The 23,352-nt window shown below is 45.1% G+C and overlaps 1 protein-coding gene across 1 annotated transcript; it reads right to left on the bottom strand.

Annotated features, from left to right (window-relative positions):
- Positions 1-5,223: 5,223 nt before the first annotated feature.
- Positions 5,224-7,416, bottom strand: LOC122945767 (E3 ubiquitin/ISG15 ligase TRIM25-like). Its single transcript, XM_044304946.1, has one exon. It carries the CDS (start codon positions 7,407-7,409, stop codon positions 5,838-5,840), a length of 1,572 nt encoding a protein of 523 aa, XP_044160881.1. The 5' UTR covers positions 7,410-7,416; the 3' UTR covers positions 5,224-5,837.
- Between the last annotated feature and the right edge of the window lie 15,936 nt (positions 7,417-23,352).

Here is a 23,352-nt window from a genome sequence, read left to right as displayed (position 1 = left end):
CCATTATGGAAGCGCTTCATTAGTACAGGAGGACCAGGAAGCGGTTAAGGATCTGTACCCATCGCTACCTGGCCCTTGGCTCGGCTAGCGGCTGTGCAGGGCTGCGCACAGCGTGAGGTCGCTCTGTGACCTCACACTGTGCGCCGCGATACACAGCCGACAGCAGGATGAAGAGGATTGCGATGGTGACCAGGAGCAGGAGAGGTAAGTGTTTTTTGCCCTGGGGGTTGACATAAGGGCTCATGGCTCATATATGGCTGATGGCTCACATAAGGGGCTGATAGATGGCTAAAGGTTGGGGGGGTTGATCTGAGGCATTGGGGGTTGATCTGAGGTCTGATTAACATTGGGGGTCTGATTACTGGACTGACCTGAGGTGTAATGAAAAATATATTTTCTTATTCTTCTACTCTAAAACATAGGTGCGTCTTATAGGGCAAAAAATACGGTACAGTGCAGCAGAGACCAGGTGCAGCAGAGACCCTAGTCAGTTTATATAGTGTTATATATTTTAATATGCACCTTGTGTTTTGTTATGCCCGTGAATCAGTCAGCGCCGACTAGCACCCCCTAAACCCCACTCCAGAACCCCTGCCCGGTCCCTGGGAAAATTGTCTTGCATGAAACAGGTCCTTGGTGCAAAAAAGGTTGGGAACCACTGCACTAGACAATATGCAATGGCCAGGATATGGGTACGTTGAACCTGAAAGAAATTTGTCCAGGTTGTTTTGGTGTTTTTCCATCTTTGCTGCGACAGGTAAGTGTTTGATGTTCTGGTGTGCTGTTGTTTCTCCAGGTGCTCACCTGCCGTTCAGTTGCTGCTGATTCTATCTTTTAGGTTCACCCCTCCGGGAAACCAATGGGACCACCTTTCGAAGGTAACAACAGACAAGGGAAAATATCAATCATCCATGCAGATCCCAACACCAAACTGACCTGACATGAAACACCAGACATGACATAAACAACTAAACCCCAACATAAACCACACCAAACAACATAACAGGTGAGGCGGGGAAAGGAGACAAATGAAAGACAAACGCTGGAGACATCGATGTCCCACTAGGTGGCCCTCACACAGGAAGATGGAACATTCAGACAAGGAGCATAACTCCAGCACACACCAAGGCTGGAGTACAACTGACTCCTGGCCAAAGGCCACAGGTATAAGAAGCACCTAGTGACCACACCCAATCAGGGGATTAACTCTAACAGAATTGATTCACCACTGGTCAAGTCTAGAACTTACCTCCTCATAGAAAGCAATTAAATTAGTTTGACATGACCGATCCCTCATGAAGCCATGCTAATATGGAGTTATTTGCTTATTTTCATTGACGTACTCCAAGATAGCATCTCTTAGAAAACCTTCAAACTATTCACCCACGACAAATGTTAGACTTAGAGGCCTATAGTTTCCGGGCTCTATTTTTGGACCATTTTTGAATATTGGCACCACATTTGCTATTCGCAAATCCTGTGGAACACTCCCTATCAGTATAGAGTCCTCAAATATCAGAAATAAGGGTTTAATTCTCCTAGGATACGGGGGTGTATGCCATCTGGTCCTGGCGATTTGTCTATTTTAATTTTTTTAAGACGCCGCTATACTTCTTCATGGGTCAGACAGGGCACTTTTAATGGGGAATTTACTTTTACATTCTCTTTTCCTTAGTGAATACAGTGGAGAATTTTTTTTTTAAATAGCTTTGCTTTCTCCTCGTCGCTCTCTGCAACTCCCCCCTCATTACTCTGTAAAGGGTCGACACCTTTAGATTTATACTTTTTACCATTTATATAATTGAAGAACATTTTAGGGTTAGTTTTGCCTTCTTTGGCAATTCATCTCTCGGTCTCTAGTTTTGCTGCTTTTATTAGTTTTTTTACATATTCAATTTTTTTCCTATTTTGCTTCATAATGAGTGGGAAAAAGAAAGTCGTGGAAGTGAAACTGCATCATGACTGACATCCCCAGACACAAGTAGCTGTGTTACTTGTGCCTGTCAGCAGCAGATCCTCCTGTATTTATATGACCACCTAGGCATTGACTAGCAGAATGAGCCACTAGACAGCCATAATGGGCGCTTTATCAGTGCAGACACTCCACCTAACCTGCTGCAGGGCACTGCGCACTACATTGGATTGACAACAGGGAATCAGACCAATAAACCCAAGAATGAGTGAGCCTGGTCTGCCATTATCAATGTATGATGCAGAAGAATTATGTCCCCCCTTTAGTATTGCCTCTTTCACAGTAGTTATTAACCCCTTTCAGCAGTCTCCATTCCCAGTAGTTATGTCCCCTTATACAGTACTTATTCCCTCCTTTTAGCAGTCCCCCTTCACAGTAGTTATTAACCACTTTCAACAGTCCCCCATTCGCAGTAGTTATTCCCCCTTTTAGCAGTCCCCCTTCACAGAAGACCAGTACGAGTACCTCAGTCTGGCCTTGTGCCAGACGGAGGACCAGGAGTCTAAAAACCGGACTGTCTGGCCACCTTATATCTATTATACCTCGTACCTCACATATCAGTACACTGCAGTATATACTATATACCTGTACACACTGCATCTATTATACCTCGTAGTATTGTAATGCATTGCCTCTCAGTGTATTACCAGTGGAATATCGGGGCCGGGGTCTCACAGGCTTCCGTAGAAGGCAAGCCTCGATTCCTGTGGAAGGAACCCTAGCCCGTCACTGCAGCGCGGGGACCTGATGAGGAGGAAGCCTGTCCTGCCAAGCTTTGTGTCTTTTCACATTTCCATAGACAGTATCGCAAAGCAGAGCTCCATACACGGCCAACTACGCAGACATACAGCTCTGCTCCATACACTGCTCTACTACGCAGACATACAGCCTGCTGCATACACTGCTCAGCTACACAGACATACAGCTTTGCTGCTTCTGCTCCATACATTGCTCAGCTACTTAGACATAAAGCTCTGCTGCATATACTGCTCAACTACAAAGACATACAGCTTTGCTGCATACACTGCTCTACTACACAGACATACAGCCTGCTGCATACACTGCTCAAGTATACAGAAATACAGCTCTGCTGCATACACTGCTCAGCTACACAGACATACAGCTTTGCTGCTTCTGCTCCATACATTGCTCAGCTACATAGACATAAAGCTCTGCTGCATATACTGCTGAAGTACACACAAATACAACTCTGTTGTATACACTGCTCAAGTACACAGACATACAGCTCTGCTGAATACACTGCTCAACTACACAGACATACAGCTCTGCTACATACACTGCTCAACTACACAGACATACAGCTCTGCTGAATACACTGCTCGACTACGCAGACATACAGCTCTTCTACATACAATGCTCAACTACACAGACATACAGCTCTGCTCCATACACTGATAAATTTTGCAGACATACATCTCTACTCTATATACTGCTCAACTACACAGACATACAGCTCTGCTGAATACAATGCTCAACTACACAGACATACAGCTCTGCTCCACACACGGCTCAACTACACATACAGCTCTGCTGCATACACTGCTCAACTACACAGACATACAGCTCTGCTGCATACGCTGCTCAAGTACACACAAATACAGCTCTGCTGCATACACTGCTCAAGTACACACAAATATAGCTCTGCTGAATACACTGCTCAACTACACAGACATACAGCTCTACTCTATACACTGCTCAACTACACAGACATACAGCGCTGCTGCATACACTGCTCAAGTACACACAAATACAGCTCTGCTGCATACACAGCTCTGCTCAATACACTGCTCAACTACACAGACATACAGCTCTGCTCCACACACTGCTCAACTACACAGACATACAGCTCTGCTGCATACACTACTCAACTACACATACATACAGCTCTGCTCTATACACTGCCCAAGTACACAGACATACAGCACTGCTGACTACACTGCTCAAGTACACACAAATACTGGTCTGCTGCATACACTGCTCAACTACACTGACATACAGCTCTGCTGCATACACTTTTAAAGTACACAGACATACAGCTATGCTCAATACAGTGCTCAACTACACAGATATACAGCTCTGCTACATACACTGCTTAACTACACAGACATACAGCTCTGCTCCATAAACTGCTCAACTGCGCAGATATACAGTTCTGCTGCATACACTGCACAACTACACAGACATACAGCTCTGCTGCATACACTGCTCAACTACACAGACATACAGCTCTGCTGCATACACTGCTCAACTACACAGACATACAGCTCTGCTGCATACACTGCTCAACTACACAGACATACAGCTCTGCTGCATACACTGCTCAACTACACAGACATACAGCTCTGCTGCATACACTGCTCAACTACACAGACATACAGCTCTGCTGCATACACTGCTCAACTACACAGACACACAGCTCTGCTATATACACTGCTCAACTGCACAGACATACAGCTCTGCTGCATACACTGCACAACTACACAGACATACAGCTCTGCTGCATACACTAGTAAACTACACAGACATACAACTCTGCTACATAGAGTAAGTAACGGCAGGTATAGCGTATTCCTAACACTTGGTGAATTTTTCCGCAGGACGATAAACAAATTCGAAAAATAAAAATGAGAAGCACAAAATAAAACCCTCCAGGAAAGAAAAGCGTCAGTTACACTGAGAGAGCCGCCAGGAAGCTCGTGTCTCCAGGACGTGAGGTGGTCGCTGCGCGGCTGCTCTACAATAGTTCAGCGACACAGAGAGGGAAGTATTAGAAAGCCGCACCCCGAGCCACATACACCGCCATATAATGCTGCTAACAACAGAACAGAATGTGCATGAAAACCGTACAGTATTAATCACTAGACATGGCGAAGTGCGGCCGACAGTAACGTAGCGCGGGCGCCGTCCGACATGCTGCGCCGCAGGGAAGGCGACCATTACAAGGGATAGTTAGAAAAGTGCTGAGTCCAGGCGGCGAGCACAACAATGGGAGCTCTATAGGCGGCACAATACGGAGCGCGCGGTATGTTCTCACACTAACAATGTATAGAGTTGGGACCAAGACACCTCGTCGTGTAGACGTCGCCTTAAACTGAGCGCGTGCGACCAGCTCAGCGCGACCGGCCAAAGATAAGGAAGAGAACAGCAGGTGGCGCTGTACAGATCCAGTGTATTGCAGAACTCATTACCTGCGGTTATTACAGACATGATGGCGGAGGAGACCACTGACACCCAGATGATAGGACCGACAACTCTGATGGACAGAAGTAGTCAGACATTTATTCCATAAAAAGGGAAAAAAACACAACAAATGCCGCGTATAGTGCGGAAAGAAGCGTCACATTGTCACATCTCTACAGAAATAGGAAAAGCTGATTAATAATTATATGTTCCCCAAATGTGTCCCTGAAACATAAAGAAGCCCCTACAGCGACATCAGTGGGGGTCCTTGCTGTCTTCTCTATGCGGGGTAGCTAAATCTTGATCTAACAGTTTTTTCCCTCCTTGCTGCAGGAAGACGGAATAGTCCACCTCTCTCCAGAAGGGGGGGCAGAATAGAACAGGATTGTTTAACTCTGAACTGCCATAACATTAAGACTATGTCTGCCAATTATGCTGGTAACCAGGCAGATTACATGAACAATTTCTATGAACATAGATTTGTATGCACAGAGGACATGAGCAAAATCACATCTGATGATAGTACAAAGCTCTTAGGAGACAGTAGCAGGGAAGAGGCGTGTAGTAACAAGTCTGGGGTGTTATAAAGGTATTGCTGCAGATCTGATGTGCGTTCACCCGAACTCGTGTGCAGACGAAGTAACGGGACGTGGACGCATCGGCCTCAGCTTATTATTCTAACAGAGGCTCCAGGCCACAAACCAAAGTCAACATGTAGGGGTTCAGAGAAGGAGGCGGTGAAGGTGTGTAAGTGTCTGATGGGGTCACACAGCTGATAGAAGGACAGACGCCCGGCCTCATAGTCCAAGAAGACCCCAAGTCTAGGACATGTTGTATCTACACTGAGAGGGAATCTGACTGAGTTGTGATACACTTCACATACTGCACCAGATATATGCAGACACCAAGATTTATCATTATATATAATACCAGACTCCTGTCCTTCCCTTACTATACTGGGATAGGACATTCCGATGTTACATCCTCCTATCAGGTCCCACTCTACCTCCCAGTAATGTCTTCCTGAGGAGAGGCCACATCTGCTTAACACCTGGGCATAATACATGAATCTTTCCGATGATTTTGGTCTGTTCTGTTGTTCTTCTTCTGTTCTTGTTGCTGTTTTCAGATCTTCTGATATCTTCACATTTCTATGAGCAGTGTCCTCATCCAGAAATATGTCTGGAACATGGAGCCCGAGCTCTGATGTGACATTGGTGACAATATCCCTCATAGATCGGTGTAAGGTCAGTGAGATCAGAACCTCACCCAGATCATCCTCAGACCTGCCCTCTCCACCATCTCCCCCTGTGTCCTCATCATCTCCACGACCACATACTGTAATGTCACTTTCTTGTAGGAGTCTTATTGGGTCGGTGACATGACACATCTCCTCCATGTGACGCATCTTCCTGGACAGCTCGTCCTCCTCTATTTCCAGCTTCTTGATCAGATCAGATATCTGGGACACAATCTTCTCCTCCTGCCTGGAGATCTCGCTCAGCGCTTTCTTTTCTCCCATTTCCAGTTGCTCCTTAATGTCCATAAATAACTTCCTGACGTTCTTCCTCTTATCAGAGGCCTTCTCCTGGATATTCCTCTTACGATCCTGCAGATTCTGAAGTTTTGTCTGAATTTTTGCTTTTTGTGGGTTTAGTTCCTCTAGATATTTCTTCAGTTTCTTCTTCTTCTTCTCAGATGCCTCATCTAGAAGTTCCACCTGGTGTCCCCTGTGCTCCCCGACCAGACAGCAAAACACACACACACAAGCTGCATCCTGCGGGCAGTATAACTCCAGAACCTTCTTGTGGAGGGAACATTTTTTGTAGCCAAATGATCTGGTGGGTTCTGTTAATATATGATCCACCATCTTGTTGTGGGCTGTCAGGTGGTCATCACATAGAAAGATCTCACAGTGCAGACATGTCCTCACAGCCGTTACAGGAGACTTAGTACAGTAAGTACAGAAGATCCCGGTCTCCTCCATATCAGGGCGAGCAGATAAGAAACGCTCCACTATGTTCCCCAGCTTCCTGTTCTTCTCCAGGGCCGGACGCTCCAAATATTCTGCTCTGCAGTCAGGACAGGAATACACTCCAGCTGCCTCCTGCGCATCCAGCGCACTCACAATACACGAGCGGCAGAAGTTGTGTCCACATCTCAGGGATACAGGATCTGTATAGAGGCTCAGGCAGATGGAGCAGTCCAGCTCAGCTCTCAGATCAGCAGACGCCATTGTAGTACTGAGGAGTAGGAGCAGGAACTGAAAGTGAAAAAGTCTCTTCCCCTAAGAGGGCGGAGAGCTCCTGTAGAAGAATTAACCCCTGCAGCTCAGAGATTGTGTTTACTGCTGATTCATACTGAGAAAGACAATAATGAGTGATCACTGACGGGATCTGGTGCGGATCCTGGTGGAGTAGTTGTAGTGCAGTCACAGATTTCCCCCGGACTCCTGTCTTTGGTGGAATTCAGTGGCTACTCTGTAAACTCTTTCATATCCTTCTAAACATCTTAGACCAGGGATCAGCAACCTTCGGCACTCTAGCTGATGTGGAACTACAACTCCCAGCATTCTCTTTTCTCTTCTGTGGGAGTTAAGAGAACAGCCAAGCAAGTGTGCATGATGGGAGATGTACTTTCACCACACCTGCAGTGCCGGAAGTTGCTGATTCCCGTCTTAGACCCTCGTCTACATTTCTACCTCGCCTCGGTTGATTTACCTTAGACCGGGGGTGCACAACCTTTTTTTGGTCTGAGGGCCGCAAATAAAATAAAAATGTTGATTGGCGCTCATTTGCATCAGCCTATTACACAGGCCAATGTAAAGTGACTGGGGAGGAATGATCGCTATGACATTTAGTAATATTGATTATCAGTAGCACATCCCTGATTACTAGTGTTGATCGCAAATATTCTAATCGCGAATTTTTATCGCGAATATCGGCACTTCGAGAATTCGCGAATTTGTAGAATAATGTGCTATATATTCGTAATCGTGAATATTCTAGATTTTTTTCATCAGTACCCTCCCTTCTTACTTGTGGGCCAATGAGAAGTCTGCAATGTCTTTGTCTAAGCTTAGCAACATCCCTAGCAACCAATAGGAAAGCTGCCCCTCCCCCTTACTATATAAGACACTCGCCAGCAGCCATTTTCTGCAGTTCTGAGAGAAAGAGCGGTGACATTGCTGCGCTCTGTGCTTTCACCGTATCCAACTACATTAGATAGTTAGCTTATATATATAATACAGATAGTTAGTGGGAGATAGTCAGTGTAGGTTACATCCTGATATATATCTACTCAGACCTGATAAAATGTGAAGTTTCATGTATTGCGAAAAAAATATGCGCATCATTAGTGCCGATTTGCGCAATATATTGGAGAACTCTATCTGCATAAAGCTATTGTTCTTCCATGCATGCAAAATGTAATCAAAAACAGTGCTGCAATGTAAAATTACTTACAGTGATGAGGGGTTCTTCCTCCATTTTCTCCGGTCTCAGGAAACTTCTAGCAGCTTGAAAAATGCTATAGTGAGCCACGCCTGTATTGTGTGCGCTATAGTGAGCCACGCCTGTATTGTGTGCGCTATAGTGAGCCACGCCTGTATTGTGTGCGCTATAGTGAGCCACGCCTGTATTGCGTGTGCAATACGCGCATATTACATTGCTGATTTTTGCAATCAAGAAAATAATCACTGGAGATCACGAATTCTAGAATTTTTGACGAGTATTAGGCCAAAAATTCGCGAAATATCGCAAAAACGAATATTGCCTGATGCCTATGCTGCTCATCGCTACCGATTACACAGAGAGATGTGCGGCACGATTATACCGCCAGTTATGAGCGCTCCTATGGAGACTTGTTCCCAGTAATTGACCTGAATATCTCTCAGTGTAATAGGGGCCCACAGCCAAGCTAAGCCCGGCGCAACCACCTCCAGTTGCTAATGGTAACACAGGCGCCGGACGGTGTTCTGAGAAAAAACCTTACCCCATGTGACTTCCGGGGGGTTGTCGGGGGGTGTGCGCCTTCACGCTTGCGCAGTACAATGGACGACCAGGAACTTAGTGAACTCAAGTCACAGTGCGCGCCGATTTCTGGGTGCGCGCGAGAATACTGCGCGTGCACCCAGGCACGCATGCGCCGTCAGGGTTAAGTTGATTTCACAGTCTTTCGACATATAAAAAATCTCCTTACCCTGACACTGCGCACGCGCGGATTTTCTAACATATATCACTACACAGCGCGCATTACATTAATTGCTGGCTGGCTTCTGGCAGGATCAGGTCAGTCTCTCCCTGCTCCTAGGAGGGGGTTGGTTGCAGCATATTGGGGGGGCAATGTTTAATACAGGTGGGGTGTGCAGCATTTAGGGGGGGACAATGCTTCAAGGGGGATGCAGCATATTTGGGGGGCATTGTGTACTCCACCAGGTATGTAGCATATTGGGGGGGACTTCTCCTTCCAGGTGGTGTGTGCAGCATATTGGGGGGCATTTCTCCATCCAGATGGTGTGTGCAGCATTTTGGGGGGCATTGCTTCATCCAGGGAGTGTGTGCAGCATATTGGGGGGCATTGCTTCATCCAGGTAGTGTGTGCAGCATATTGGGGGGCAATGCTTCATCCAGGGAGTGTGTGCAGCATATTGGGGGGCATTGCTTCATCCAGGGAGTGTGTGCAGCATATTGGGGGGCATTGCTTCATCCAGGGAGTGTGTGCAGCATATTGGGGGGCATTTCTCCATCCAGATAGTGTGTGCAGTATTTTGGGGGGCATTGCTTCATCCAGATGGTGTGTGCAGCATATTGGGGGGGCATTTCTCCATCCAGGTGGTGTGTGCAGTATTTTGGGGGGCATTGCGTGCAGTATTTTGGGGGGCATTGCTTCATCCAGATGGTGTGTGCAGCATATTGGGGGGGGCATTTCTTCATCCAGGCGGTGTGTGCAGTATTTTGGGGGGCATTGCTTCATCCAGATGGTGTGTGCAGCATTTTGGGGGGCATGTCTCCATCCAGGCGGTGTGTGCAGTATTTTGGGGGGCATTGCTTCATCCAGATGGTGTGTGCAGCATTTTGGGGGGCATGTCTCCATCCAGGCGGTGTGTGCAGTATTTTGGGGGGCATTGCTTCATCCAGATGGTGTGTGCAGCATATTGGGGGGGGGGGGGGGGGGCATTGCTACATTAAGGGAATGTGTGTAGCATATTGGGGGGCATTTCTCCATCCATGCGGTGTGTGCAGCATATTGGGTGAGTGCTGCCCATTCCGTGCCCTTTTGAATTAGAGTGTTTAAATAATACAGTAACACTTAGTCATATGTTTGCTATGTTATTTGCAGCTTTTTGATGTTTGTATGCGCTGTGCTTAGGCAAACATAAATTGCATTCCGGTTTCATCTAGTATAAAGTAGCATTGTATTTAAATTCCGTTATCTTTATCTTTGTGCATTTAATTTTTACTGGGACAGTGGTTTATAGACGACGCCCTGCAGTGCAGGTACTTAATCATTAAGCCTTGTTATCACATGATACATCAGGCAGGGGGAAAACAATGACACCCGTAAGCAGACTCCATCCTCTGTACATAATTAGGGAGACAGAGCGGAGTCTGCTATCTGGTTTCATTGTTTTCTCCCTGTCTGATGTTGGCTAGCTTTTGATAATATTGTGTTAGGCTACTTTCATACTGGCGATCGGTGCGGATCCGTCCTGTACTTGTACAGACGGATCCGCACCGAAAATACAAACGAATGCATCCGTTTTCAACGGATCCCTTCTGTAGAATGTGCTCTGCTTTGTGGGTGCCTTAAATTACTGAAGAACAACTGTATCTTAACTCAGTGTTGGATTTATTTACAAATAGGGATAACACCTACATTCTAAATACAATTGAGGGGATGGGAGAGGGGATCGGAGGGGGTCAGGATCCTTGGGCTAGCTACACCATTCTCTCTCTCAGTCACACATGCCATGGGCTTTTCTCTGTCCTCTCCAGCAGGTCTCAGCGAATCACATTCTTGATTGTAGAGTCCAGGAAGACTAGTCTTGTCCCAGAGGTCACCATTGCTCCTACTTGTGAGCTAGGTTAGTGCAGAAAATTACACAGGAAGAAAGTTAGATCATATACCCCTGCCCCCATCCCAGCATGTATGTCCTTGCTGACACAGGTGTGGTCAGTAAATACCAGCAGGGGGTTGGGCTTTCCCCTGGCAGATCTTCCTTTCATCAGTGTCCTGCCCCAAGAACCCTTTGATGGTCCTCATTTGCATATCAAGCAGACCCGGGCTGATTCAGTTTAAGATATCAAGGAACATCTTTGCATCAAAGCTGTATCATAGATGTCAATTTTATCAGTTCCAACACCTTCGTACTGTATTAGAAAAAAAAAACAAGTCCCAACACAAATCCGTCCTGACTTACATTGAAAGTCAATGGGGAACGGATACGTTTGCAATTGCACCATTTAGTGTCAATGCAAATGGATCCGTCCCCATTGACGTATATTGTAAGTCAGGACGGACCAGTTTGGCAACACACCGCCATGCGCCATGATTTTAAAGACTTGTAGAATGATAACTGTGTTTTAATTTTATAGAAATGGAGACAAAGTACAATGACATCTTGAAATTCCTCATAGCTGGAGAATACCCATCCTGGTGTGCTAAAACCCAGAAACAGAATTTAAGGCAAACGTGTGCAACATTTACATTAAAGGGTGACTATCAGACATACAGTCGTGGCCAAAAGTTTTGAGAATGACACAAATATTAATTTTCACAAAGTTTGCTGCTAAACTGCTTCTAGATCTTTGTTTCAGTTGTTTCTGTGATGTAGTGAAATATAATTACACGCACTTCATACGTTTCAGAGGCTTTTATCGACAATTACATGACATTTATGCAGAGTCAGTATTTGCAGTGTTGGCCCTTCTTTTTCAGGACCTCTGCAATCCGACTGGGCATGCTCTCAATCACCTTCTGGGCCAATTCCTGACTGATAGCGAGTGCGACCCATTCTTTCATAATCACTTCTTGGAGTTTGTCAGAATTAGTGGGTTTTTGTTTGTCCACCCGCCTCTTGAGGATTGACCACAAGTTCTCAATGGGATTAAGATCTGGGGAGTTTCCAGGCCATGGACCCAAAATGTCAACGTTTTGGTTCCCGAGCCACTTAGTTATCACTTTTGCCTTATGGCACGGTGCTCCATCGTGCTGGAAAATGCATTGTTCTTCACCAAACTGTTGTTGGATTGTTGGAAGAAGTTGCTGTTGGAGGGTGTTTTGGTGCCATTCTTTATTTATGGCTGTGTTTTTGGGAAAAATTGTGAGTGAGCCCGCTCCCTTGGATGAGAAGCAACCCCACACATGAATGGTCTCAGGATGCTTTACTGTTGGCATGACACAGGACGGATGGTAGCGCTCACCTTTTCTTCTCCGGACAAGCCTTTTTCCTGATGCCCCAAACAATCGGAAAGAGGCTTCATCGGAGAATATGACTTTGCCCCAGTCCTCAGCAGTCCATTCACCATATTTTCTGCCCTTCTTGACACCAGGCCATCTTCCAAAAGTCTTGGCCTCACTGTGCGTGCAGATGCGCTCACCCCTGCCTGCTGCCATTCCTGAGCAAGCTCTGCACTGGTGGCACTCCGATCCCGCAGCTGAATCCTCTTTAGGAGACGATCCTGGCATCTTGCTGGACTTTCTTGGACGCCCTGAAGCCTTCTTAACAAGAATTGAACCTCTTTCCTTGAAGTTCTTGATGATCCTATAAATTGTTGATTGAGGTGCAATCTTAGTAGCCACAATATCCTTGCCTGTGAAGCCATTTTTATGCAACGCAATGATGGCTGCACGTGTTTCTTTGCAGGTTAACAATGGAAGAACAATGATTTCAAGCATCACCCTCCTTTTAACAGGTCAAGTCTGCCATTTTAACCCAATCAGCCTGACATAATAATCTCCAGCCTTGTGCTCGTCAACATTCTCATCTGAGTTAGGCTCCTTTCACACCTGCGTTCAGGTGTCCGCTCGTGAGCTCCGTTTGAAGGGGCTCACAAGCGGCCCTGAACGCAGCCGTCTGGCCCTAATGCATTCTCAGTTGAGGCGGATCCACTGAGAATGCATCCGTCTGCCAGCGCTCAGCCTCTGCTCCGCTCAGTGAGCGGACACCTGAACGCTGCTTGCAGCGTTCGGGTGTCCGCCTGGCCGTGCGGAGGCGAGCAGATCCGTTCCGACTTATAATGGAAGTCAATGGGGACGGATCCGCTTGAATATGACACCATATGGCTCAATCTTCAAGCGGATCCGTCCCCCATTGACTTTCAATGTAAAGTCTGAACGGATCCGCTCAGGCTACTTTCACACTTAGAAATTTTTCTAAGTTATAATGCAGACGGATCCGTTCTGAACGGATGCAAACGTCTGCATTATAGGATGTTTCATCAGACGGACCCGCTCCGAACGCTAGTGTGAAAGTAGCCTTAACAAGATGATTACTAAAATGATCTCAGCAGGTCCTTTCATGACAGCAATGAAATACAGTGGAAAGTTTTTTTTTGGGATTAAGTAAATTTTCATGGCAAAGAAGGACTATGCAATTCATCTGATCACTCTTCATAACATTCTGGAGTTTATGCAAATTGCTATTATAAAAACTTAAGCAGCAACTTTTCCAATTTTTAATATTTATGTAATTCTCAAAACTTTTGGCCACGACTGTACAGTCAATCTGATTATTTTCCTTTTAACATAGCTTTGCAAAGAATGTTTATCCTAATTTGTAACTTTCATTACAGAAGGAGAGCTTTTCTTTGGAACAAGAAGAGTTATCAACAACGAGGAAGAAGCAAAGAGGATCTTTCTGGAATTGCATGCATCGCCCATTGGAGGTCACAGAGGCATAACTCGAACACAATTGGCTATCTCCTCGCGGTTCTTCTGGCAGGGAATGACCATGGATATAAAAAAATGGGTACACACAATAGTAATCTTTAGATGTAACAATAATTATGAACGCTTTACACAGGTTAACAGCTCTTTCCCAACAGATCAACGAATGTGATAATTGCCAGAGGTTTGGAAAGCCTTCATCCGCTCCACAGCCGTTACAGTGTATTAAGGTAAATATCTACTATAGTATTACGTAACATGTTAGAACATTGTTTTATTTTAAAATTAAATATATTTGTTTCATGACATTAGGTCTCTGATGTCTGGGAGCTTGTTGGAATTGACCTAACGGGTCCTTTCGCAAAGACTGTGGATAGTTTCCAGTACATTCTGACGGCCACAGATTATTTTTCAAAATGGGTGGGGGCCTTTCCTCTAAAAACAAAAAGTGCTGCTGAGGTGGGACGCCATATTTGCGATATGATCTACCGTCATGGTTGTCCCAAACGAATACTTTCAGACCAGGGCAGAGAATTTGTTAATCAAGTATGTGTACTATCAATCTCCTACAAGTCTTATATTCTATAATTATATATATATATTTTTAATTGATTTTCTTTCAGCTTAACGACCAAATGTGCAGTCTATTGGGAATTGGAAGAAGCGTGACAGCGGCTTATCACCCACAGACCAACGGCCTGGATGAAAAGACTAATGATGACATAAAAAGGCTGGTATACTTCCCTTTTTTGGGGGGTCATGCTTTTAGTAACACTATGCTGCATAGGTTACTTTGACAGTTTGTCAGATAGGCAAAAACATGTATTTTTGAAACATGTGTACAACTATATTAAGCTAAGAGCTATTAATTCCACATACTTTGTGAGACTGTTGTAAATGTGTCTTTTTATTTTATTCCTTATAGAGCTCTCACTAAATTGGTTAATGACAAGCAAGATAACTGGGACTTGCATTTACATGCCACCTTACTTTCATTGAGGTCGAAAGTCCAAACAACAACATTTTCACCCTTTCGTTCGATGTGCCAATCTACCGTCAATTAAGCATCAACTTGCTCCCTGCCGATCGATATCTTATCGATCGCCTATGACCTATTGCCCTGTCACACGTGGGTGCTATGTGTCACTTCCCTGGACCCAATAATCTTCTCTCAGATGACCCACATCTGATTGGACAGTCCCCATACACATACAATCGTCATACAATTAAATCTTAACCATAACACTGATATATATTATGACTAATTCTCTCCTGAAGGAAGTTGGATTCTGGAGCTGTTAATATTTCAGAGCGAAAGGAAAGAAATGGTTCTTTTTAATGGAACAAAGTCAGTCACAACAAGATGCGTTTTCAAAGATTTACAGAAAATATGGTCGACAAGACATAGGGCATGAAATGTAAACAAAAGGGGTTTAACATAGAAAAAATACCTTCCATAAATGAGTATTATCTCGGCCCTTAGGTTATGTCTAGAGTCCTGCACACATTTGGTGTCCTGTCAGAGCGGTTACCACACAGCTCTCTCCTCTGCTGCTGCTCTCAACTGAACCACAAAATGGCTGCCTGCATCCACCTCACACAGACTCTGACAGGTCGCCTAGGTAACCAACGTCTTACTGAAATGACTGCCAGTCTGGTGCCATTTCAGTCATTTCTAACAGAAATTTAGCAGATTAGAAACAGATTAAAACTCCCAAGGGACAAGTGTACGTCCCTGTCCCTGAAATGCGGCTGAATTTAGATGGCTGTGTGTGTGGGTGCGAAACATCATGGCGCTGTGCTATTGTTTACTATATTAATACACCACCATCATCACAATGGCCCCTGAAACCGAAGAGTTATACTTAGGGTACTTTCACACTTGCGTTGCTGGATTCCGGCAATCAGCATGCAAACGGACAGCATTTGTAGACGGATTGCAATACAGGATCCGTCTCTCCGGTGTCATCTGGAAAAACGGATCCGGTATATATATATATATATATATATTTATTTTTATTTTTTTAAGTCTGAACAGGCGCAGACCAGAAGACCGGATCCGTCAATGTGGCAATTTTAATGCCGGATTCGGCACTAATATATTCCAATGGAAAAAAATGCTTAATCTGGCATTCCGGCAAGTGTTCAGAATTTTGGGCCGGAGAGAAAAATGTAGCATGCTGCGTTTTTTTCTCCGTCCAAATACCGTACTGAAGACATCCTGATGCATACTGAATGGATTGTTTTCCTTTCAGAATGCATTAGGATAAAACTGCTCATTTCTGGGGGGGTATTGAGCCTATAGGATGAAACTCAATACCGGAAAACTTTGACGCAAGTGTGAAAGTACCCTTACCTGCTCCCAGCGCTGTTCTCACCTGGCAGTGCACGGCCATGGTCACATATCTCCAGCCAATCACTGGCTTCAGCGGTGATATGGCCACAAGCAGCGTGTCACTGCTGACGCCAGTCATTGGCTGGAGCGGTGTATGTGACCATGGCCATGCACTGCCAGGTGTAAAAGTGCAGGAACCGGAAGATGGAGGCAGAGGGGTCAGGGCGGCATGAAGCAAGTAAGTATGCATCTTCTGGCTCAGGGGCCACGCTGCAGGAACTTATTAAGTCATTTTTACAGGAAAAGTGGTGACATTTCCTTCCTGCCTCCTATTCACAAATCAGCGCTTTCCTTCACTGCAGAGGACGGCGCTCCCTGGCCTAATCTAGAGACAGACCACAAAGTACAGCATACAGCAGAAGCAAAGTCCTACAGTCAGCCTGTCAGTACAGCAGAGCCAGAGAGAAACAGATGTAGTAGGGACGAGTTTGCCTTCCAGTTTCAATGCTAAAGCCTGCTGGGACCAAGACAAACTTTGAAGACTATTGCTAATGAACGTTTAATTAAGTAAAGCTGCTATTCAGCTACATACAAGGTCTGGACTCAATCTGTCTTTTAAATGTCTTGATTATTATTCCCCCTATTTATTGCTTTGGAGCCAAAGCCAGGGGTCCAGCCGTATCCAGGTAGGAGCACCGTGACACACATAACAGGACATTTTAGGCCGCACTATACCACTCAGCATTTCCTACATCTGGGTCGCATTATAAAGGGCCCTAGGGGGAGGCGCCATGTAATAACCAGTAAGCACTTTCCCTTACCAGTGGCTGAAAGCGCTTATTGGTTAACACTTTAATAACCGGGCCTGAACAGACACTTTTTATTGTGATTCAGCGCACATGGTGGTTTGAACGGTTGTACCTTTTTTATGTGTTAGGCCTACCAAAATAATTTTTGCAACAATTTTTCACTTTGCACATAGGGCCTAATTTATTTATTTTTGTTTTATTTGGGGGAAACTGTACAAAACATTTTTAACTTTAGCCCCTTATTCTTTAAATATGCAAACTGACACCAAAATAAATTATTGCAATTAGTTCCCTATTTTGTGTCAGTCGGTTTGTTATATAATATGTATAGTTTCAAGTGAATAGGGCGGTAATGGCGACGGTTTTGATTGATGTGGTTGTTTTTTCTTTTATGTATTTTATTATTTTTTATCTTTTTTAACTTAATTTTTAATATATTTCTGCTACAAATAATATCCCCCAAGAGGTCATAAATAGACCTTTGGGGGACACTGACACTTTTCGTTAATTTTTCACTTTTTACTTTTTCTCTTTTACTTATATTTTATTCATATTTTATTGTATTTTTTTTTTATAATTGGTTTATTACTTATTATTTAAATATATTTTTGCCACATAATATGTCCCCCAAGAGGTCGTAAAGAGACTGTTGGGAACAATGTACACACTACTATTTTGCGCTTTTTATTTTCTTTGTATATTATTATAGATTTTTTTTATTGTTTTTTTTTATATATAGATTTTTGCCACATAATGTGTCCCTCCAGGGATCATAAAAAGACTGTTAGGGGACAGTGAACACTCTTTTATTTTGCAATTTTTCCTTTTATTTTTTTCTTTTATTTGTATTTTTTATTGTTTTATTATATTTTTATTTTTTTTATTACTTTTAAAACAGGAGAGGAGGTGACAGGAGAGGAGGGGAGGAGGAAGAGGAGGAGGACATTGGAGCACAGGCAATGTGTAGCAAAATGGGTGGTTTTTCTACTCCGGTGACAGGAGAGGAGGGGCAGGAGCAGCCAGAGGAGCTACAGGGCGACGAGGCAAGGACCTATACAAACTGTGGCAGTATGCAGTGGAGATGGAGGAAGGGAGTCCCTCCGAGTCACTTGCACAAATGGCGCAAAGCATGCTCACTTGCTTGTGTAGTGACAGAATTTTTACCATTCGGCAGAGGGATGACTTCTGGCTCTCCACCTTGATGGACCCTCTGTACCGGTCCAAAATGGGGACCTATTTAAACCCACTGAGAGGGAGGACAAACGAATCTACTACAGAGACATCCTATATAGTCAGTTGGCCGCTGCCTATCTGCGCCATCGTCCATCTTCTCGCAGGTCTGACGGGGGGGCCCTCTGCGCTCATGTTCCTCTGCCATGGCTGCAGGGGGGAATCAGTACCTAGAGACGCTGAAGAGCAGCTTTCTTCACCCAGATAGTGAAGAACCTACTCACCAGCAGCAGCTAGACATAGAGCAGAACCTGAACCGGCAGGTGTTGGCATACCTTGAGGGCACCCTGACAGCCATCATTGAAGATCCACTGGACTACTGGGCAGCCAAACTGGATTTGTGGTCGCAGCTTGTCGAGTTTTCCCTGGAAAAGCTGTCCTGCCCGGCCAGTAGTGTGGCATCAGAGCGGGTGTTTAGTGCGGCGGGGGCCTTATTTACCCCAAGAAGAACTCACCTGTCCACTCAAAATGTAGAGAGACTAACCTTTGTCCAGATAAATGAGGCGTGGATCAGCCAGGATTTCCACCCACCAATGCCTGATGCATCAGATTAGATCATCCATGCCAGGTTCTGCTCTATGTCTAGCTGCTGCTGGTGAGTAGGTTCTTCACTATCCGGATGAAGAAAGCTGCTCTTCAGCGTCTCTAGGTACTGATTCCCCCCTGCCTCACCCAAACCTTGACAAAAGAGACCGGTTTCTTCTGGCTACCTGCCTCAGCTACTATTCTAATGCTGCCAACCGCCTGATGCCGCACATCTGATGCCAAGTGCTTCTTCTTTCACCCACTTTCATCAGCGGGTACTGGTAGTGCCACCCACCGCCCCACTCTGTCACCGGGTCACTCTGTGGTCGCCTCATGCGGCTGCCATCTCCACACTATGTCACCTTGCCACTCTTTGGTCTCCTGCTGCTATCTCCATATTATGTAATTGTGCCACTTTGTGGTCTCCTCATGCTGCTGTCACCTCACCACTATGTCATTGGACCACTCTGTGGACTTATCATGTTGTTCCCACCCTCCCCACTTCATGACTGGGTCAATACTGATGGATTACTGACCAAATGCTGACCGAGTGAAGGTGGATGCTCCACAGACAGGATCCGTTTTATGTAGGTTATTGTTCTGACTGATCAGAGGAAGGGCAAAAAAAATCAGTGACGTCGATACACATTTAGTGTTGACACCCTCTGTACTCCGTTGGGGGGGGGCTCTACTTGCATAAGCGTTTAATAGAACAGGTTCTGTAGACATCTATATGGAATCAGCTGCCGACTGTGTAAAAGGAGTGCGCTTCTTCTTAGCGCTAACATCAACCTGTAAGGCTGAGTTCATACTTGAGTTATTTGGTCAGTTTTGGCCCCGTGACTGCCCAAATAAGTGAAGTGTGCAGTGATTCTAAGAGCGACGCCTGTCATCTGCATGTCATACAGACTCACAGTATTATTTCACTACCACAGCAGACTCCCTATGTGTGTTACTGCAAGGCAGTGTTCTACACTGCTATACAGGCACAGTGTTCTACACCACTATACAGGCACAGTGTTCTACACCACTATACAGGCACAGTGCTCTACACCGCTATACAGGCACAGTGTTCTACACCGCTATACAGGCACAGTGTTCTACACCACTATACAGGCACAGTGCTCTACACCGCTATACAGGCACAGTGTTCTACACCGCTATACAGGCACCGTGTTCTACACCGCTATACAGGCACCGTGTTCTACACCGCTATACAGGCACAGTGCTCTACACCACTATACAGGGACAGTGCTCTACACCACTATACAGGGACAGTGCTCTACACCACTATACAGGGACAGTGTTCTACACCGCTATACAGGCACAGTGTTCTACACCGCTATACAGGCACAGTGCTCTACACCACTATACAGGGACAGTGTTCTACACCGCTATACAGGCACCGTGTTCTACACCGCTATACAGGCACAGTGTTCTACACCACTATACAGGCACAGTGTTCTACACCGCTATACAGGCACAGTGTTCTACACCACTATACAGGCACAGTGTTCTACACCGCTATACAGGCACAGTGTTCTACACCACTATAGAGGCACAGTGTTCTACACCACTATAGAGGCACAGTGTTCTACACCACTATACAGGCACAGTGTTCTACACCGCTATACAGGCACAGTGTTCTACACCACTATACAGGCACAGTGTTCTACACCACTATACAGGCACAGTGTTCTACACCCCTATACAGGCACAGTGTTCTACACCACTATACAGGCACAGTGTTCTACACCACTATACAGGCACAGTGTTCTACACCCCTATACTGGCACAGTGTTCTACACCGCTATACAGGCACAGTGTTCTACACCACTATACAGGCACAGTGTTCTACATCACTATACAGGCACAGTGTTCTACACCGCTATACAGGCACAGTGTTCTACACCGCTATACAGGCACAGTGTTCTACACCGCTATACAGGCACAGTGTTCTACACCGCTATAGAGGCACAGTGTTCTACACCACTATAGAGGCTTGCTGCAGACAGGAAATAACCGTTTTTTTACGCGATTTGCTGCAAATAAATTCGAATTGAAGTGAATCTTTTTTCGAATCCGGTGAACCGGCAGAATCGAATTTTTGAAAAATTCGCTCACCTCTAGTTAATATTATGCTCGTTAGTCTAGGGGGGTAGGGAAAGGGTTACTCAACCAGTCCAGGGGGTTAACGCTCGTTCCTCCAGGCAAAGCAAAGTTTTTCTCTGTTTTGGACATCAGTAATGTGTTTTTCAGCATTCCTCTTCCAAAGAGTTGTCAATACAAGTTTGCAGCATTTACTTTCATGGATGAGCAGTATGTATTTTGCAGATTGCCTCAAGGAGCTCATTTATCACCTAGCATTTTTCATCAAGCAGTAGCAAAGGTATTGTCGAAGTTTTCAAAACCAGATTGTCTGTTGCAATATGTTATTGACATTCTTCTAGCCACTAGAGCAGGGATCAGCAGCCTCCGGCACTCCAGCTGTTGTGAAACTACAATTCCCAGCATGCTCCATTCATTTCTATGAGAGTTCTTAGAAGAGCAGAACAAGTATGCATGCTGGGAGTTGAAGTTTCACAACAGCTGGAGTGCCGGAGGTTGCATACCCCTGCACTAGAGGATAGAGAGTTGCATTTGTCTCTCTTAGCAGAATTGTTTTCATTATTGCACGAAGCAGGTTTGAAATTGAACACCAAGAAGGTCAAGCTGTTGCAAACTGAAGTGAGATATCTTGGAGTGTTAATCAGCCCAGGAAAGAGACAGTCTGTTCAAGAAAGGATTGAAGCCATTGCTTCGCTTCCCATTCCAACATCACACAAGGCTCTAAGACATTTCTTGGGTCTGGTAAATGCAGCGTCCCACATCTGTGTGTAAATGGTACACTTCAAACATCTGAATATACACTCACCTAAAGAATTATTAGGACCACCATACTAATACGGTGTTGGACCCCCTTTTGCCTTCAGAACTGCCTTAATTCTACGTGGCATTGATTCAACAAGGTGCTGATAGCATCTTTAGAAATGTTGGCCCATATTGATAGGATAGCATCTTGTAGTTGATGGAGATTTGAGGGATGCACATCCAGGGCACGAAGCTCCCGTTCCACCACATCCCAAAGATGCTCTATTGGGTTGAGATCTGGTGACTGTGGGGCCATTTTAGTGCAGTGAACTCATTGTCATGTTCAAGAAACCAATTTGAAATGATTCGAGCTTTGTGACATGGTGCATTATCCTGCTGGAAATAGCCATCAGAGGATGGGTACATGGTGGTCATGAAGGGATGGACATGGTCAGAAACAATGCTCAGGTAGCCCGTGGCATTTAAATGATGGTCAATTGGCACTAAGGGGCCTAAAGTGTGCCCAGAAAACATCCCCCACACCATTACACCACCACCACCAGCCTGCACAGTGGTAACAAGGCATGATGGATACATGTTCTCATTCTGTTTACGCCAAATTCGGACTCATCAACAGAAATCGAGACTCATCAGACCAGGCAACATTTTTCCAGTCTCCAACAGTCCAATTTTGGTGAGCTTGTGCAAATTGTAGCCTCTTTTTCCTATTTGCAGTGGAGATGAGTGGTACCCGGTGGGGTCTTCTGCTGTTGTAGCCCATCCGCCTCAAGATTGTGTGTGTTGTGGCTTCACAAATGCTTTGCTGCATACCTTGGTTGTAACGAGTGGTTATTTCAGTCAACGTTGCTCTTCTTCAGCTTGAATCAGTCGGCCCATTCTCCTCTGACCTCTAGCATCAACAAGGCATTTTCGCCCACAGGACGGCCGCATACTGGAGGTTTTTCCCTTTTCACACCATTCTTTGTAAACCCTAGAAATGGTTGTGCGTGAAAATCCCAGTAACTGAGCAGATTGTGAAATACTCAGACCGGCCCGTCTGGCACCAACAACCATGCCACGCTCAACATTGCTTAAATCACCTTTCTTTCCCATTCTGACATTCAGTTTGGAGTTCAGGAGATTGTCTTGACCAGGACCACAACCCTACATGCATTGAAGCAACTGCCATTTGATTGGTTGACTAGATAATCGCATTAATGAGAAATAGAACAGGTGTTCCTAATAATTCTTTAGGTGAGTGTATGTATATGTGTTTATTTGCAATGTATGGTATTTCCTATTATCTGTCTGGCAATGTAATTACATCCATTTGCCCCTAGGTGGTGCTGGCACCACACTATATATAGCTTTGGGTGTGTTTATAAAGTTAGTTGAAGTGAAGGGTTAGTAGCTAGTGAGAAGAGAAGAAGCAAGTTCATGGAGCGAAACAGGCATCGTCCAACATGTAGTCTGCTATTTCTACCCCTTGGTCATGGCCAGGCTAAGGGAGTACACCTAACATTTATCTACAGCAGCAAAGC

This window comes from Bufo gargarizans, chromosome 8, assembly GCF_014858855.1.
Source record: "Bufo gargarizans isolate SCDJY-AF-19 chromosome 8, ASM1485885v1, whole genome shotgun sequence".
Taxonomy (NCBI): domain Eukaryota; kingdom Metazoa; phylum Chordata; class Amphibia; order Anura; family Bufonidae; genus Bufo; species Bufo gargarizans.
This window is presented reverse-complemented; position numbering and strand designations above follow the sequence as displayed.